A 20939-nucleotide genomic window follows, 5' to 3' on the forward strand; every position below is an offset into this window, starting at 1 on the left:
TGGCCTACAGGCGAAACCAGTCATCAGACAATTGTGGAATTTTGTGGCGGACTTCATGAAATGATTTATTTATTTACAATAATAACCCCAGAAGGCATGAAATGCACTTATACAGGAAGAAAAAAAAATAATAATAATAGTCAGTCCGGGAAGCACTTTGCATACTGAGTCAGGTCGAAATCCCCAATAGTGAAAGCGAATCTTGCGTAGGAGGCACATACAAGTTCTGATGGAAGACTGTTCCATATTCTTGCCACACGGCATCTATATCCGTGGAAAAAGCAATCCCTTCTAGCCGTTGGTATTCTTATTTGGAAGCGATGCCTACGTAGGTTAACACTCCTGTCTATGATCTCAAAGAAAGGCTCTCTCGATGGTGGACTAGTTTGGATCACATCTTCAGATCTGCAGCGATTCTACGCCATTCCAGTGAGTGAAAAACCCAGAAATTGAAGTCTCTGGCAATAAGATAGACCGCTCATGCCAGGTATTCGTTTAGTAAACGACCTCTGTGGCTTTTCGAGGAGCTGTATGTCCTTGATTTTGTAAGGGCTCCATACTTGCGAACAGAACTCCAGAGTCGGGCGAACAGAACTCCAGAGTCGGGCGAACGTACACACAGAAAGCATATGACAACGTATGCGCATCACACTTACGGTATGCCGTACGTAACATATATGAAATTCTATTAGCTTTGCAGACTATGCCATGATAACGATCAGTGAAATCCAGAATGCGGCTCATTGCAATACCTAAATCCACGCATGTATCCAATTGCTGTAACGTTTCATTACCTAGTTGGTAATATTCGGGATCGGTGCGTCTACCGAAATGCATTGATCCACTTTTTGATGATGAAATAGGTAGCTTATACTGACACCTCCACTGGAAAAGTTGTTGGCATGCAATTCTTAGGCCCCTAGTGTTTTCCACTGGAGAGAATAACTTCACGTCATCAGCGAGTTGCAATAGAGAGATGGGATGCAATGATGGGAATTTGTTTCGGGGCAAAAAATTAATTGCCCATGTCGCCACCAGAGGACATTTTATTAAAAAATGACACATTTAGGCAAACATTTACAATTTTAACGATTGTTAAACACTTTTACAAGTTACTTCCACATGATGGCCATCACTTTCAGATACCATGTGAAATCGTAAGATGACATGTCCCACAACTGACCGAAGTGAATGTGTGTGGAGGAGCTCCGTCTTGCATAAAGATTGTCTGCAAGGCATTGACGTGCTTGCAGAGCCGGAACAACTTCGTTCTGTGAAAGCAATGCATATCGCTTCCCGGTGATCGAACATGTTACTGGACCTGTAGAGAACGTAACTTCTCGTAGAAGTAGGGACCGAGAATAAATGATGCAGTAAATCCACACCATACCGTCACTTTTGATGAATGCAATGGAACCTCTAAGATAGCGTGCGGATTTTCTGGTTCACGAATTATTGAATATATTGTGTTTTTCTTTCTTACAATCACATGGATCTAAATTACGGTATTTCCCCGACATTTAGAAACAAAAGCCATCGTCGAACTCATACAAAAACAGGTTAGGACCTACATTTCCCCAGCAACTGGCGTTCGCTCTCTTTGCTCTTTGCTATCTCTTTGTTCAGTTCTGAGCAAACTATTTGAAAGGATCATTGTAGTAACATTGCGGGCTATGCCAAAGATCATAATGTCATTAATTAAAAGACCCTATTCTAAAGTAGCCAACGGGCGAAATCAGTCATCAGAAAAGTGTGAAATTTTGTAGAGAACTTCAAAGTGATGGGAATTTGTTACGGGGGGGGGGGGGGAATTAGTTGCACATGTCGCCATCAGAGGGGTTCACTTTGAATACATGTAAATTCATGTGATGTTACGTAGCAGCTGTTATAAAGCCTAGAAACATTCGCGGAGATGTTGTTTCTCAATGTGTTTGCTGCTCACAATGACAACAAGTTTACGAGATCGTGCTTTCTTGGTCAAATTGTTTTACCAAAACAGCAATTCCGTAGTCAGTAACGGCTCTACGGAAATATCGTACTTGGAAGAGGATTCGAAGAGTATCTTAAAATTATAAAAGTCCTGAATAAGAATTTTTGATCATAGAATGTGCTGTAAAATAGTAATATCCAAGGCGGTAGAGGGTGTTTTTTAAGAGTGCACACACACACAATAGCACTTCACCAAAACCAAATATCATATTTTTGTTTTGAAGGATTTACTGCAATATAGCATGTTTTTTTCTAATTTTTTATAATGTGCAAGTTCACAACATGTTTTCTTTCCTATTTTTGTACTCGGGCAACGCCGGGTATTATAGCTAGTTATCGATATAGTACGAGTAACTATCCCTCTATTTGTTCATTCAAAATTGTTGGGAGAAAATTAAAATTCAAGTGAATCAGTGCGAACAACCCCGTCAGGACTGTGTATTGAGATTATTAACGATGAGCACAGCGTTTAAAAGCAAGGTGTTCATCAATTTTACTATCTTAAGGAAAATTCATTATGATTGTACTATGTACAATCAACCACTAGACTTAGAGGGTGCAGGGTATTGTAATGTGGTAGATCTTGTTATGTTGCAATCTGGGTAACTCAAATTCTACCACAAGCCATTATACCGCTTGATAATTGTTTCACGCAACATAACCTTAATGGTTTTGCACCAATGAAAAACAAACTGTAATCTGATCCGAAGGTGCATATTGCACCCTCGAATAATTGATAGCACATATCGCAACGGATCTTTGGGAAAAATATGATGTTAGCTTTTGTGTGAAGTGCTTGTTGAGTCCTCTAAAAACACCCTGTACCGCCTTGGCTATTGCGTTTCCACCGCGCATTCTATGATCAAAAATGCTTGTTCAGGAGTCGTATATCACCTCTTAAAGTTTGTCCCATGAATTTGAAATCACCCTGTATTTCGAATGAAGTGGCCTACGTTAAACGACTCCGAGAGTAAAATTTAACTCTGGGGGGCAACAGGTTGAGTAGTTTTGCTCACAAATCCAGCTGTTTCTTTTATGAATATAGTTGAAAAACTAACCATAAAATATCAATTTCTTTCCTACATTTACTTCCTCTATTAAAATGGATTCCCAACGCGCTTGCTGCGCACCCCATCAAGAAATATTATTCAGTTTACAATGTAAAAATGATTGTTTTTTTAAAGAAACCTCATTAAAAAATCGTCTGATAGATAAATCCTGCCCTATCGGATAAGTGTCGAGGGCTATTTCAATCCAGTGAATTACGATTCCCGATAAATGTAAAGCTCATCCAGTTGATACTTTGCCTTGTTTATATTTTTACGTAATTGCGTATGGAATGACGATAATTATTTGCTTATTCAGTAACTTTTGTCTGCTAAAAATAAATGTCACAAGCTATATTTACGCTTATCTTTCCTTCACTTTTCTGTCTTGTATTATCTCTCATTTATTTTCGTCTCGCAAGTGTTATATCGCGAATGAACCTTACAACCCACTCTCGACTGCACCTGTAGATAAGCGATATCGATTCCCACCACCGATCGTATATACTTCCCCCGATTTGCAGGTTTCATTCACTACTCAAAGAAAATTATAGAATCTCTAGTAATATAGGATTTCAACCTCTGCTGTAGGGTAAGTCGATTCCTAGGATTGATTCCTTTGGAGTTCGTATGTATTATATTCTACTCTTTCTATTATATATCTACCTGTCATGAAGAAAATGAAACATTTTGTTTTGAAACAGCATAAAAAATGCTAGGTTAGATACCCAAAAAAATGTAAATCCTAGGATTTATACAGGAAGCTGCCAAGTGTCTGAAATTGATACTTTTCATGCGTCGTTAATATTACAAAATAACTAATATATTTTTCAATACTTGGGCTGTATCGCTATGCCATTCACAGATATTATAATTGATCATGGATTTTTCAATATTTGATCATGGATTTTGATATATGATTAGCCCTTTGCAGTCCAGAGGTTTTTTGGAACTTCATTGGCACTTTTATAATTCGTTGTGCCCCCGCAAGCACTATTACAGGAAGGCTCCTGGATGCTAGCTATCGCGTTTTTTTGATTATCATCTTAGGACTTTTGCTAAGAAGCCGAATTAACAGAAGGCCTTCCTTTAATCGTAAGGGACCGTTACAACAATGACGTGCGGTTTTTCTTGATGTCGATTTTCCACCTCGACATAAGACGGCAAATAGTTGATTATAACTATTATTAATAATAGTTAATAATTAAGTGAACAGTACGTGAGCCGATTTCCCTTTAAAAAGTCTCGCCCCAGAGAGCAACAGACATATAAACGTTACAAATGTAATTCAATCATTTCACTTCACTTCTGAAATATAGATGGCTGCACTGAAAAATCACACACATCACTAGATACGCACTCAGACTGTTAGGCACTTACGCTTCCGACACAATCAGATGTCGATAGATCTGTGTCGGTATTGAAAGAAACAAACAAACAAACAAAGAAATGAATAGTATTCATCAGGAATAAATCGTTAATGATCAGATAAGTAAGATACACTGAGGTAAGTTGGTCTGATTGTTTTCCGTAGTGCAAACTCAACATAGCACCTGCGTTAGAGAAGTCAACGAAACTTCTTGCACATACGGCTGAAAGTTTTTCAGGTTCTGTTTATGGATAATGTTTTAAACTTATTTTCTGCAGTATCCTCTTTTCAAGATTAATTTTATTTTTTAGTGGTCTTGGTTCTTGCTCCCTCTTTGAGGCAAGTGAGGCTGATTGTGCTTAAAAGCGTTCATAAAATGATGATTCATAAATTAAAGAAGCGTTCACAAAGGAGAAAAATTCATTTGAATCTTAAACATTTAAACATTTTATAATTCTTGAAATACAAAGCTAATAAACAACTTTAATATGGATACAATACAATGTACTTACATTGTACCCTCTCCTCGAGCTGGAGATATCGTATGATTGATATTATAATTATACTTTAAAGTGGTTCTTTTCTTTTGTATGGGAAAAGAAAATATCTACAAAACTATTTTTGGGAGCCGCACATGACCTATGAATTGGGCAAGGGAGCCGCGGGTGACATAAATTTGAGAATCACTGATTTAGACTTTAGTTAGACTAAAGCGTAGTCAGAGAAAAGACTAGTTATTTTATTTATTTATTTTTACAGAACATGAAGACCCAAGGAGCTTTCATAGTTGTAATCATCGCTATTCTGCAAGTCGGTATGTCCATTATCATTCCACCAGATATAAATCTGAGCTGTAAGATTTCGGGTCGAAAATTTCTGATATTTTTTGCAATGTTTTTTTTCTATTATATTTTCCAGTTCAATGTGCTCCTGTTGACGCAGATGGCAAATCGAACAAAGAAGGATGGGCAGTTTGCATAGAAGATGACGTCGACCTCTACCTTGACAAAATCCTGTCCACGGCGAGGCAATCGATTCCAGAACCGATGAGGCTTCCACCTCGGAGAGCTTTCGTGGACCTCAGCGAAGGCCGCGTATGGGGAATGAATTCGATATTCAGGTCGGGCCCGGTAAAAGTCGAATGCCAAAACAACAACCAGACGGCCATCATCACCGGTAACATCACGACTGACGAGATGAAGGTAACGACTATCCTTCGCTATTTGATTCTTGAACGCAAAGCTATAGTACTAACAAAGCCTCCTAGGAGATTAGACTACCACGTGAAGTTTCCTAGGAGACTAGACAACTATATATGTAGAGCCTCCTAGATACCACTACCGAAGTCTCTATCTACGAATTGAAGACTGGTACCATCCGTGAATTTACTCGATTGTTTCTATTTCAGACTCGGTACACGTGGCACAAAAAGATGGCCGTCAGGAACCGTGGCGGCTTCGTCCTCGTAACTTCGAAAGACTTTCAGGTTAAGTTTCGCCTAGTCATCAACAAGACGGAGGGATTGACGCACCCGCAAATGGAAGAATTCAGGATCCAACGCTTCAAGAACGTCAAGGTGGAAATGACGGGAATGGGGCTCTTCTCCTGGGCTATGGGAGAGATAACGACCATGATGTCGGGAGTTCTTGAATGGGCGATGAAGAAATCCATCCAGGGTCCACTCGAAGAGGCTATCCAGAGAGAGCTGCGGAAGGTGCTCCTCACGTGAATCGAAGCACGAGTCCATTTGGCTGAATCTGAGCCTTCCAGTCGATCAAGTGTATCCATTTCCTTTCTGCCAGACGGAGAATCAAGACACCAAAAAACCTTCATCACCTACATGGCGGAATCCTATATAACAATTTGAATAAAACTAAATTCTACTCAATTTTGTTTTGTTTTATGGATTTTAGTCCATAAATTTGAAATCCATGATAAGAACTTTGGCTTTAGATTATTTTTCAATTGGTTGCTCAATCAAATACTAGCTAGGCGATTTCCATGTAAAAACGTAAAACATGTGCATGTGAGAAGAAAGAAAAAAAAAATTCTATTCTTAATGATTATTTCAAAAAGCTTTGAAAGTGACGATAAAACTGTAATCAGTTTAAAGTTGTGGAGATCATTTCGATCACCATTTTTATGAACTGGTAATTGTAATGATTCAGGAAATTAGCCATTTACACACAATACAATTACTTATTAAGTCGGAGACAATTAAGATACGGAGTACGTTTAAGATATTCTTGGGGAGTGTCTGAATTCTTAATGACTAATAAGATTTGTTTCAATTAATAAGTAGTCAGTTCAATAAAACCAGAAAAAGCTAATTTAAATACACTCATGTCCATAAATTAAGGATAATGCCAGCTCCGGCAAATAAAGGTTCAGAAACAAAACAAATGTTACTTATTCATAAAGCCCATTTATTAAACAAAAGATAAAGAACAAAAACGATGGTGTATGTATGATACCATTCATAAAAACTACGCGTTTTGCTCCCTGGACAATTGTAAAAAATATCTCCTTTACAAAAACTTACTATTACATGGTTGGTATGATGGTTAATGCATTGTATGTCTCCCATGCGATGAAATACAGTCCGTATAACGCCTAGGCATGCTGAGTATCAAATTATCGATCTGATCTTGGGGAAGATCACTCCACTCAGCAAGCAATGCTCTCCGAAGTTCCGGTACACGTGTAGGAGGTGGTTGACGGGCTGCAACTCGTCGGACAACCATGTCCCACACATGCGCTATCGGATTCAAGTCAGGTGAGAATGCTGGCCATTAAATACGGGTTATATCCTCAGATTCAAGGCATTCGTTTACGATGTTTGCTCGGTGAGGACGGGCGTTGTCATCCATAAACACAAATTCTGCGCCCATGGCACCCCTAAACAAAAGTACATGTTGTTCCAGAATGATGTCCCGATAAATTTGGGCTTTCATGGTTCCGGTTTGAACATGCAGATCTGTTCTGGAACCCAGTATAATTCCCCCCCAAACGAGCAATGCTGCACCACCGTAACGGTGTCGTTCAATGATGTTGTCTTGGTGGTAACGGGTACCTGGCGTTCTCCATATGAAAGTCCGACGTGAATCAGACTGCAAGCTAAACCTGGTCTCGTCGGAAAACATCACACAATCCCACTGTGACGATGTCCACATTGCATGTTCTCTATTCCAGGCTAATTGCTGCCGACAGCGGAACACATCTGACAGGCCTGCGAGCATATGGACCAATATCTCCCAAACGTCTGTACACGGTTTGCCTTGAAACTGTGGTACCCGTGGCTGCAGATAGCTGACGAGACAGGTCGGATGCTGTGCTCCATCTGCTTCTTTTGGCAGTTACTGCCAAATACCGGTCTTCATTCGGCGTTGTAACTCGGGGGTGACCTGTACTGTAACGTCTACTGACATTTCCTTTATCTTGGAATCGTTGCCAAAGCCTAGAGATGACACTTTGGGCAATTCCAAGTTCCTCGGATACTTCCATCTGAGTACGCCCACATTCCAGGCGGCCGATAAACTTAAAAAATCATCCACATGCGTCCTCTGTGTTATAACTATTCGCTTATGGCACTGAGCGCCTTACAGAACTCTTGTGAACAATTTCACTTCTTTGCCACCATTCCTTATATACCCCCCTCTTACACTCGTCATTGTGACGTACTATCGGCATCATCTGGTGGCTTGATGAAATTTGCATATCATTCTTGCAGATGTGTGTGATAATTCTACAGGTGAAATTTTTACTTTAGATTTCGATTTCCGTGTGATTCTGAATTATCCTTAATTTATGGACATGAGTGTATTTAAAAAAATCCGTTTTTTTATTTTTTCATACCCTGCAATTTTATTTTTTCATACCCTGATCTATGGTAAGGAAAGTGAACGAATTTCGTTAGTAGAAAATGAAGAAAAATATATGAAATTTTTTAGGAAACAACAAACATTTAGACTCAATAGAATAAGTGAGATTTACAAAAACTGAGAAAGATAATACAAGCTTATACTTCGTTTCAAAATGAAACAAGTATTGCAACATTACTATTTACATGGTGGAGAACAGGTGGGTTTTTGTATCCATTGGTAAATCAGTTGGTAAAAAGATTCAATTTCTCAATAAATTGGTTTTATTTTTTTTGATGACCTGCTGCATCTTCTACATATGCACTGGGTGTCCCTTAAATTCGTGAGTTGCTAAAAAATTCCAGGAATTGAAATATTTGAATGCAGCTTGCAAAAAATCGTTATTCTTACGAAGGAAGGTATTTTAGATTTTTTTTGTACAGAAAAAAAAATTAGTTCATATTTTTAAAGTTTTGTCGACAGACAGGACCGCATGAAAGCAAATCGCAGAATTCCGTGGAAAAATACGTTTCAGTTCTCTTCTGTGTCCGAAACGTTCGTAAAGCTTCAGACGGTGATTCATGACTGAGGAAACAACTTCATAAATAGTGCTTTATCTACCAATGTTGGGCGCGCTGTAGCTCAGGCCGATACGATACTCGCCTAAAATATCAAACGATGTTTAGAGCTGTCGCGAGATCGATACCCGGTTCGTCTTTGTCAGAAAAATTTCCTGACACAGGAGTACAACAGAAATGGCGACATGACCGCAGAAAAAATTGCTACCGCAACGAGTCTCCCATCGAGGGGTTAGCGCACCAACCTCTTAATGAGTATGAAAGACAAGCCTGCCGTCAGCCCCGTCATTTGCCCCCCCCCCCCCGGCTTTTGAAAATACACTAAGTAAAAATGGTATATATATATATATGTACAAATATATACATACATTGAGTACATGTGCTTTGCTCCCCCCCACCTGGAAAAAGTTGAAATGACGGCCCTGCCTGCCGTTTGGAATCGGCAATAAATTGTAGGTCTAACTTAACCCTCGTGTGCAGAAAATCACCGTGGTGCGACAAAAATTATAAAATGATCTACCCTAATGTTAATATCAAAATATTTATCTTATGTAAGCACCAGCATAGGCGTAGGATTTTCCCGGGGGGGGGGGGGGTGGATTCAAAATTTTGTTTCTTCTGTGTGTGGGGGGGGGGTATGTTTTTCCTGCAAAATAACATTGTAATCTCGACTCGAGGGAGGGGAATTAGAAAAGGTCTTTCATGCGCCAATGAGCGCCAGTAATGGGGAAATGGACCCAAATGATGCCGTGGTAAGATGCTCATCTTCCGGCATAGGTTACTGTCAGTGTCCACGGATTAGAACCGGGGGAAGAATATAGAAATTGCCCTACAACCTACCGAGATAACGCCTTCAATTTTCTCCAACTCCAATGCTAGTAAATTGCCGCATGGCGATATGACCAAGTTGGTGGCAAGTTTGTGATAAAGTAGTAACGGAAAAACTCAGAAACGAGCTGTCAATGAAACTTGCTATTTCATAGGACTCTGGTTTGAACATTTCTGATCTGATTTCGTTTAGCATCCTCTATCGACAAAAGTTGAAGTAATTTGTTTATTTGTTTTCCCCTTCTTTTGAAAAAAACTTCCTCATAAAAAAGTTCGTTTTGCAAACTGCATTCGATAAAATTGAACTACAATACTAGTTTTTTTCAATTTTTATAAATTTTTGAACTATTTAAGAATTTTTATATACGTTTAATTTTCAGTAAGATAGTAAAATTGATGAACACCTTGCTTTTAAATGCTGTGCTCCACGTATACTCATCGTTAATAATCGCGATACACGGTCCTGACGGGGTTGTTCGCACTAATTCACTAGAATTATAATTTTCTCCCAACAATTTTTAATGAACAAATAGAGGGAGAGTTACTCGTACTATATCGATAACTACAGGGTGATTATAAATAAACTATCCCGACATATGGGCCCCTTACTATCATACCATTGACAGAAATTGAATGAAATTTTGGCATAAGGTATTTTGAGGTATGCGCTCAAGAATGACATGGAAAACAACAGTGTCACTCTTAACAGTTACGGTTACAGTGAGAAAATTTCGAAAATATCAAATGGCAACACCAAGTTTTTTGTATTGGAATGCGATCTCCATACTGAAAAACACAAAATAGCGTTCGAACGGTAACTGTAGCATGGAAATCACCGGCGGTAGATAGGCTAAAAGTGAGGACAACCAATAAGGACAGAGAAGCAGCATAAAATAAAGCATTTTATTGTGTTTTCCACATGACCTTGTGGAGGACTAATCAGGCTGGGATCTCAGCCGAAGAAACGGTGTGACGAATGAAACAAACATTAATGCTCTGGTGAACGGCAAAGTCGTTTTTACTTTTTCCTTGCCTAGCTCCGGGGATTTTCGTGCTACAGGTGCCATTCCAACGCTATTTAGTGTTTTTCAGTATGGAGATCGCATTCCAATACAAAAAACTTGGTGTTGCCATTTGATATTTTCTCACTGTAACCGTAACTGTTAGAGTGACACTGTTGTTTTCCATATCATTCTTGAGCGCATACCTCAAAATACCTTATGCCAAAATTTCATTCAATTTCTGTCAATGGTATGATAGTTAGGGGCCCATATGTCGGGATAGTTTTTTTATAATCACCCCGTATTTCTCGTATCGAAATACAACCATCTTTACATCACACTAACATTGATGAGGTGAAAAGCATTATTAAACATCTCAAGACAAAAAAAGCTCCCGGACGTGATCTAATTTCCAACAAAGTACTACAAAATGTATCCAACAATATTATTGAATACATTGTGTTGCTCTTTCCTACAATCTCTATTTGGTATTTCTCCAACATTTTCGTATAACATACTCAAATTCACGAGACAGTATCTTTGTGCTCGATCTTTTTGGGTTCAAATGAATGATTCAGTTTCAAAGTCTCGAGTTGCTTCCAGATAATTTCTTTTTCCTTCTTTCGAGAAATATTTTAGTATTAGGTACAAAGATTATCAGCCCAAGTTCGATTTGGTTACATCACAGGTGTGTGCACGTCATGTAAGTCTTTATTTATTATTTTTTACGATAAAAATATATTTCTTTTCTTTTACTCACTAGTGAACCAAAAATTTCCTTTTGTAAAAACATGTTGGAATTTTTGAATTTTATGAACTTCTCTCCATTGATTAGGATTATCAGGGTCTGGATCATCAATTTCTTCATTTTTTGAATTATTTCCAGAGTTTCCGATATTTTGTCCTGTAGTTCCCGCATTTCCTACGGTACTTGTTGATGGTATAGCTTTAGTGACATCGCTCCTGTGCGTCTTATTGCTGGTTGAGTCCTGATTGGCTGTAGCAATGACGTCACAAGTAGCTGTTTGCCCATTGGCTGGAGCGACTACGTCATTACTTGCTGTTACAGCATTGGCCAAATCGACCTTTGATGCGCTGGCCACAGCGTAGGCACTAACAAGTGGGGATTCGTTTGAACCATCATTACACAGGGTACCCTGGGGCACCTCACACCTTTCTACAATAATGGGCTCACAAATAATGTCCTTCGGACCATTATCTCTCTTCTTTTTCTTCTTATTTCTCTTTTTCTTCTGACCTCCCTTTCCATTGACGCTATTTGCATCGTCATCAGATGATTGACGGGGAGAAGGGCTGTTTTTGCGAAATATACCACAAGATGATGCCTCGGCATCGAGCACTTCACCCAGTTTCCATATCATAGCATCCTCAATTTCGTACTTGTCATAATCAACTTCACAGTTTACGAGCCTAAAGCCCAGTTCAATAAGTTCACAGAAAGAATTGTTACCACTGCACGCGCCTCTTGAAGACGATTTACTCTCTGCATGTCTCGTACGGGACGAATGCATGTCGAGAGTTTTTAGTATGGCGACTATTAGGTCGTGTCTAACACTAGTTTCGTTAGGGGCTTCGTCGTCGTCACTACGTGCGTTCATATCATATTCAAGTAATGAAATATAAGCATTAGATACCTTGTCCCATGCCGCACGATGGCTGGCAAAAGAAATCCCATGCAAAAAACACAGTTTCGACATACTCTTACTTCCCATTTTCAAGCGCACTGACTGCCCAACAAAAATGAAATCGGCATAATCAGAAGACTCACCCCTCACAGCAACCCACGGCGACGAATATTTTCCGACGACGAGGCTGAAGTCTAGTCCTCAGATCACGAGTTACGAGAGTTAATTAAATTTTTTAATTAAAAAAAAATTTGAATTTTTATTAAATTTAATATTGAACTAAAATATTTGATACAGAAAAAAATTCGAAGGGAGTAGTAATAAAGGGAGTTAAATTACTTTGAATTAATAATTTCATACAAAAGGAGTATTATTAATAATAATAATAATAATTTATTACTGCCGTAAATTATATGGCATTTTCTTCGGTTTGATTTCTATACCGCAGCAAGAGAATGCCACCCGCTAGCAATTAGCCATTCTTCTTCTGTTTACCTTCTCTTATAGCCATCGTCTTTTTTACTTTCTCGACAAAAGCTACTCATATGGGCTTTTTAAATAGGAGACAAATGCAGTAGTGACAAATAAAAAGATTGAGCATGCCTGCTTGTCAAGTTTGCAGTTACGTCTATAGCCACCTTAAGGGCATGCCCCGTTTTGTCAGGTTTTTCATTGACATTTCTTTCCTCTTACACTGAATATTTTCAAGCGTGTCATACATAACACACTAATATCAGTCGTTGTTTCATTCAATTAGCTGGAAATACCAGTTTCGCTTTTCCGACACTGAGTAGGAGGATAGGGACTGTGTAGGTCCCATTATAAATATTATTCGTCTTGGTGGGTGCTATCACCTGCTCGAAAGCAAATCACTGGGAATATTCACACCGGGAAAAAATTGCTTCAATCAAAATAGCAGATGTGAACACAAACAATAAGAACGTTTTTGAAATCCAAAGTTAGAGCAACACCATTGTTACGACGAATCCGTGTGCCGTAATAACTCGTGGAATATATATATCAGCAAGGCGTGAACGCGCATTGTTATTACTCTCATTTTCCAACATATATAATTCAAGTGGGTGTTCATCTTTACTCGGTATTAACGCTTAGGAATTTATTTTTCTCGATGTATACGATTATTTAATTTTTCATACAGCATTTTCCTTGCCAACAGTTGATCCTGGAAGCACACTTCCAATTAGGAAAAGTATCCGAATAACGTGTAGAATTTAGATTCATCATTCACGTTGAAAGGGGTTGTATAGCAAAAAAAAAAAAAAAAACAACCTAATCTTCGCTCCTTGGCAACATACTTCAGTGCTTTAAATAAGTACATTTTTTTGTCACTTTTCTCCAATTTTTTTGCTTTTAACTGCATATTTTTTTTCCATTTCAGTGCATATTTTTCTTTTTCAGCTCATATTTCCACAATCTTTCATTTTACATGTTTTTCTATATTCTTATATATGCGCACTTTAGAGCATATTTCGGTATTTTCAAATGCATATTTTGACTATTTTTATGAATTTTTCTTTCATTTTTCGGCAATTTCAAATGCTGATATAGTTGTGTTTTTTTTTTTCATTTTTTCGTTTCTTTCTTATTTTTTAGGACATACTTTGGCTTATCATATGGATTCGTTCTCATTTATCGCAATTTTTTTTTCATTGCATACCTCGGCATTTTCACATGCAAATTTATCTTCAGTTTCAGCGTTCCTAAGTGCATATAATACGGGCTCTATAATCATCATCAAGACTGACCATGCCCTTCCCCCTTCCCCCAGTTTCCAGATTAGAGTTATGGTGAAAGATTTTTATGAATAGGTTGATACAAGGCCGAATGAAAGCCTAGCAAGGCTAAGTTGCACTAATACTTGACCTTTCAAGCAATAGTGCACCTTATAAGACAGGGCTCGGATGATTGTACGACAGGCCAGAACTACCCCATTTTCATCATTGTCCTCCATCCAACGCAGTTCAACGAAACGACGCACCTCTCCTCTAGTTATACGAAGTACGGATGACTGGATACCGAGGGAAGGTAATTGGAGAGGATAGTCACATACTTCTGTGGGGAATCGAACCACCAACCTCGCACTTTCCGCATGCATGCTCTGTCATTAAGCTACAGAGGACATACATCTTCTTCCCTAAGAACACTGTGTTCCTTTAGGCCGAACGGGACTACTCAATGCGTAACTCAGCAATAGCTGGAAATCATATTAGCCTCCAGATGGCGACGAAGAACGAAACGATGTTTCTAACTGTTGCTCAGTTATGAGGCTATCTATTGCGCAGTCCTGTTCTGCCCAAACGAACACAGTGTTCTTACGATAAAAAGATGTCTGACCTATGTAGCTTAATGGTGGAGCACACGACCGAAAATGCGAGGTTGGTGGTGCGATTCCCCACAGAGGAATGTGGCTTTTCTTTCCTATTATCTTCGCTTGGCATCCAGTCATCTGTACTTCGTACAACGTGGCTCTTTCTTACCTTGCCGGAGATGCCTGGGATCACCCATCTCCGGAGACCGAAGTGCTTGCGACAGAGCCTGGGTGTCTCGCGGTTTTTCCAGCCTCTTCTTTACACCACTATTTATATTTTATGACCAGTAAGATTTTGCATAGAAATGATATCAAGTACTAGGTACATTTATAGCATTGACGAAAGTTTAGAAAAAATAATTTTTCTGTCTTTCCAGAATCAAGGTCTAATCAACACCACCACCAGTATGAAGATTATGTATGTACTTTTTGTATGTCTGCTGTTCTGCGCACTTGGTAAGTTCAATGTGCTGTGTACGTTTCGATCAATAATTCCAAGAATATAGAAATTCAGTCAAACTCATATAGAGCTATGCTGTCACTAAACGTGTAAAAGTGCTGGTTTAAGGATGACTGGTGTCATGAACCAGGAAAAGGCAGAGAGGCATTCCACGTACGGCTGGGCTGGACAAATCGCAAACAAAATCTAATCGCCAGAATTTTTTTTTTAAGTGCGAAAAACTTTTGTATTCAAACAAAAAGATCCAAAATTGACTTTTTCACAGCATAGTAACCCAATATTTCATGTTGGCAGATATGCGGCTATAAATTCCGAACATTTTGCGCTGCTCTCAGCCTGCAACTTAGTAACTATGCAAAGAAAGTTTTAGGCGTCAATACCAATTTATTAGTCACCATGGCATCTGCGATTTGTCCAGCACTGATTTACGGTGGCTCTGGAAGCTCAAAGACTGCACCCATACAGTTTTTTTAAGATAACGTGATCCCCACGTATTCCCAAGGGATCAGCATGATCCGTCCAGGGGAATTGTTAGTGTTAGGTTAGTAGACATTCATGCTCGAACCGGGATTCGAACCCAGACCTGCTCACTCAGAAGCTAGTACCCTAACCACTCGACTGCCGGCGGCAATTTTCCACAAGGAGCATACATACCAGATCGAAAAACCTTTGACCAATTGAGTCGGTGTCTGCGATGCAGTATTTTTGTGGCGCTCTCATACTCCTGGCACGCCCTGTATCCTGCATGTCTCTAAAAAGGGAGCCAGTTTCACTAAGACACGTGTATAATAGTACCTTAGAATAGTGTCTCAGGTCAATGAAGTGGCTTGAGAATGTGCCGCGGAGACTATACTTAAGTGATCTGAAACAGTTCCCTGAGGCACGTAAGTGAATAAATGTGCCGCGGTGATCTCGTGTTATGTCACTTAATTCATTTTTACAAAATTATGTTCGATGTCACTTGCCTTATCAAATGACTTCGACGGCCACATTTGGCCCACGTGCCAAATGTGGAGCATGTAAGCTCTGGAAGCTTAAAGACTGCACCTATGTAGAATGTTATCCAACGAGACGCATGTCAGATCGAAAAATCTTTGTGCGATTGAAACGGTGTCTGTGCGACACGGTATTCTTGTGGCGCCCTCACACAAGTGGCACGCCGTGTATCCTGTATGCCTCTTACAATGACGCCCGTTTCACAAAGACACCGGTGTATAATACACCTTATACTTCCTCGTTTTTGGATGTGACATTCCTTTCGTTGGGATACGCTGCCGACGTAGGTCGTTCCCGTCTCTAGCAACGTACATTCACCCACGCAATATTGCGCCCAAACGCCATTGGAACAAATTTAGACAAGTTCTTTGTGGTTTTCCCCCTCTCTTCCCAATCGCGAAACTTTATAGTGACCCTATCAGTTGAAGTTGCTTTTCCTCTCCCTCCTTTCTTTGTATATTCCTGTTAATGGTTTATTTCAAGGTACCTTTGTACTCTATGCATGTAAGCGGGAGAGACAATGCATGGGGTGAGGGTGAAAATACATTCTAAAGAAATTCTCTCATCTACCTCCACCTATTCTGCTTTTTCCTTCTATGTACTTTTTCCTTTTCCTTCCTTTTTCTAATGCGGGGTTACTTTAGAACGAGGTTACTAGATTTATCTCCGATTCGCCAAATATAGATGATCCAGATTTGTTGCCAAAAGCTTGTACGTGAAATGGTTAAATGCATGTTTAAGTATTTGCGTCGTGGATCTAGCCATCCTCTTCGCAATCCACGATAGAAATGCAAAAACAGCATAAGTTGCCAAACCAAAGCTTTGCACGTTCAATGATAGAGCCGTCTATCTATTCATGACCACACGCATCGCATGACGAGAATATCTTCTTACAAGTATATACCATGTATTTTCTCCCTCACGCCTCAAAGTTTTGCCCATGAGTTCTGAATCCCCCGTGTATGGATTTCAGATAAATCAAATTTCTATCTGGGTGATTTTGATTCTGTAGAATGTGCGCTGTCATGTTTCTCAAATTTACATCTCTCTCATTTTCAGCTTCTTCCATGCGCATACTCGTTTCCAGATACAGATGCCCTTATTTGCAGGGAAGAATCGATTGCCGAACAACTTGCCAGGATCAAGGATATCTTACGGGCGACTGCGGTCATTTCAAAAATCATTTTTGCTATTGCCGAGGCAAAATAGAGTAGACAAAATAGACTAAGATCCCAATCATATTGTGATCTGGTTCTTGAAAGATTGCATCATGAATTGTCAAAACTGCAAAGCAATTTTTCTGAGGAAAATATCTTGCAACTTGGAGTACGCAGATTAATAATTTCGTCATAGGAAAATAAACAGCATATTCAGCATTGTCATGTAGGGTGTTTATTGAATTTACATTACACAGTACAATTATTCAATCTTTACACTTCACTGATAGGTAGAAAAACTGATGACAGATGACGGCTTTACACATATAACAAGTATTGCACAGGTACATTCCAATATGTACCAATTCATTAGCAGTTCCGCAGAGGAATGTGGACGACGTGCATACGTAGTAGTAGTAGTAGTGGCCTCCAACATTTGTGGATTCCTACCAATGGAGGAGTGGACACACTGCATGCGCATGGAAGGTACTGGGCCAGTCTTGATACGAGTGTGACGAGAGAATCTCGTCTATATGCCTACTATCACTCCTCAAAGTTTTGCCCGTGAGTACTGAACCCCCCAACCCTTACAAATTAATATCAGATAAATAAAATTTCTATCTGTGTACTTGCAGTTTCTTCCGAATGTGCATGCGTGCGAGCGTTTGGGTCTCTAGGTGTGTGTTAGGGCGCCGCTGTGGTGGTCGAGTGGTCATAGTGACGGACTCGCATTGCGAGGATCCGGGTTCGAGCCCCACCGGCGCCACAGTGGTGGTCGGCTGAAGTTGGTTTTCTGTGGTTTGCAACTCCAAGGCGCGAATGCGAGCCGATCTCCCCGTTAAAAAGTCTCGCCACAGAGAGCAACAGGCCTACAACGTAACAAATATTCAATCATTATTACACTTCATTCACAATTTGAAGCATAGATGGCAACACTGAAATATCAAGCACAATACTAGCTACACACTCAGACTGTCAGGTGCACTCACTTTGTTCCAGACTCTGCCACGAAGCTGGGCTGGAAGAGATCTCGGCAACGGGATAAGTCCGGTGGCAGAGCCCGTGGCGTTCATTCATGTGTGCGTTAGGGCGGGCGCGTATTGGGTGGTGCTCATGTTTCTTAAATTTCATTTCTCTTTTCAGCAGACACTTCTTTGACTTCCCGAAACTTAACTTAACTGCTCTAATGGTCTAGATTGCATGGCTCGTTGCCGCGACCGAGGATATCCTGGGGTTCATTGCGATACTGGAGGGCCTACCAAAGATTATGTATGCTATTGCCGCGGCGAAAAATATTGAGGCTGAGGTCACAATCACATTGATTCTTGGTATAGATCATTTTTCTAGGGGAAATATTTTGTAACTTCCAACTATGAACACAGGTTAATTTTGTAATTCGACAATAAACAATATATTTTGCATTGTCACGGGCTGTTTTTATTGAATTTACGTGACCAAACTTTTAAAACCAATTATGTGACCCAACCTGACGCTTTTCTTCTTTCCCAGTTGAAGCGTCGAGCTTTATCTCATCTAGACGAATCTCGTCTAAAAAAGCCAGGAGAAGGACATTTAATGTATTGTTTTCCCGGATGAACCTAATTTGTGATTTAATTTACATTTCTAATTGATTCAAAAGGAAGTTCAAGAGATGTCTACGCTCTTCTTGACCTTTCCAACACAAAATTTGATAGGTGTCAACTACCGGTGTAGGATGTTTTCCAAATGTCAGGAATGGAATAAAAACATGGGGGGAAATTCTCATCTCACAAAATAGTATTCATAAAAAATATTCAAAATTACAAAAAAAGACGAAATATGAACTTATACCGGTCCTAAAAATATACATTATTCAATAGAAAAAGAATATATATTTTTGTAATGAGGAAAATGTATTTCATCAAATTTGGAGCTTCTTGAGACGGGATTGTATTATATTCAGTCGAAAGTAACTATTATTTTCAATTCAAAACTTTGAAACATATTGTTTGGAAAATAAAAATCAGCCTCTTAATAAAATCAAAACTAGTCAGGATAAAAGCGATTGTAAATACGGCAGGTAATGAGTGTTAGATAATGTATAGAATAAAAAACAAATATTCATTGAGTTTCATGAGTGAAACAAAGATGGCAGCACTGGACGCTTTGGATATTTTGATGATGTAGGCATTGTTACCAACCGTCCTTCTTTTTGATGTCATTTCAAGTGTCCTCCTACGTTTCTAAAATTCGCTGTTTTGTTCTCCTTTTCAGGTTTATCGAATTATTTTCCTTTATTCTTTCTTGAAAAAAAAATTCCCACTTTGAAACAAAAAATTCTGTGGTGTTTGGTCAGAACATGGTAACTGCAAAATCACATTTCTGAGATATAAGAATTTTCATTTAAAAATCAAAAATAAATCATATAACACAAATACAAATGAAAACATCATACATCAGCTTGTTGTTTAGCCGTACGCGCGTACTTGTGCATTTATCTCACTTCTAATTACTTGTTTAGTGAGACTTACTTTTAGATCGAAAATGTATTTTTTGGAGATATCGTGTTCTGACCAAACACCGCAGATATATTTTCTGCATTGTTACGAGTGGTTTTGTGGGTTTTTATCCCACGCGCAATCACCAATAGCTATGGAATTCCTAGAATTTTTTCTGTCTCTGCTTTTTTTTAGCGGTTGTTTTAGACTTAGGAAAAATTATTGTTATGACCGCTTTTTTTTTTTTTTTATGGGTAGGAATAGTGGCGCCATCTATTAGGATAAATGATGTCAGTAAGGGTGCGTGCAGAGGTGTCCTTCTTTCTCAGTTTCAAACCCTAATCTATTGTCTCCAGGTTGGAAAACTGAGAACATCAACTAAGATGAGATCATCAACTGAGATGACATCATTGTCTCCCATTTTCTCAACAGATGACGCCACTTTTCTTCCAAAAAGAACCCATCGCCATAATAATTGGAGGACCCAACTAAAACCGAACCCACTGTATATGTTACTGGTATTTGATAAACCCGGTTATTACGCATAAACACCGGCTATTACACATAGTTACCAACCATTTTTGAAAGTTTAATAAATTTTATTTTTCACATTTTTCCGGTGATTGGAAATTTTGCTTAAATTTCAGCCTAGGCTGATTGAAAGTTGTCAATCAGTGATGAATCTTACGTTTAAAAATTCTCACAAGTGTGAAAGAAATATGTTCTTATTCTGATATTCTTCAATTTTATGCATTTGTGCACATTTAATGCTGTAACACCAGACATGGTCCACGCTCTGTCCCAAGAGGGATGTAAGCGTTTTACCCCGAGGGGCTGGACCACGCTGGGGATGCACATTTAATACTGAAGAAGGTCAAAATTTGCGTATAAAATCCGTTCTCTTACTTATTAAAAAGGTTATTCGAACTCACCGATATGTTGTCAATAAATAGAGGAGCAAATATCAATGATGTAGTAGATGCTTGTGAAGTACAGCTGTCATAATCTGCAAAAAAGCAATATGTCGCTTCTACAGTTGTCAAGATTATTTAATGTTGCCTTACATTGGTTTATTTTTTCTTCCTTCAGACTTTCAGACCAGGCGGAAAGGGGAGTGGAATGATGACGGCCAAACAGCTAGCTATACAATAGTCCCTACAGTTTGACACATGCCTAGCACAGGCATTATATGAGTCATATGAG

At 39.1% G+C, this 20939-nt stretch overlaps 1 protein-coding gene and 1 long non-coding RNA gene across 2 annotated transcripts; both read left to right on the plus strand.

The window, feature by feature from the left end:
* The first annotated feature begins 3568 nt into the window (after nt 1-3568).
* On the plus strand, nt 3569-6843 carry LOC149079892 (uncharacterized). Its single transcript, XM_089240393.1, has 4 exons — nt 3569-3627; nt 5164-5218; nt 5323-5606; nt 5813-6843. Exons 2-4 carry the CDS (start codon nt 5167-5169, stop codon nt 6131-6133), a joined length of 657 nt encoding a protein of 218 aa, XP_089096519.1. The 5' UTR covers nt 3569-3627; nt 5164-5166; the 3' UTR covers nt 6134-6843.
* Nucleotides 6844-13600: 6757 nt separating this feature from the next.
* Nucleotides 13601-17603, plus strand: LOC149079893 (uncharacterized). Its single transcript, XR_016193652.1, has 3 exons — nt 13601-13650; nt 15024-15102; nt 17162-17603. It is a non-coding gene; the product is annotated as an uncharacterized LOC149079893 (long non-coding RNA).
* Nucleotides 17604-20939: the final 3336 nt, after the last annotated feature.

Source organism: Pholcus phalangioides, unplaced genomic scaffold, assembly GCF_987345545.1.
Source record: "Pholcus phalangioides strain wild (caught in Gottingen) unplaced genomic scaffold, Ppha-v1.0 ptg000012l_1, whole genome shotgun sequence".
Taxonomy (NCBI): Eukaryota; Metazoa; Arthropoda; class Arachnida; order Araneae; family Pholcidae; genus Pholcus; species Pholcus phalangioides.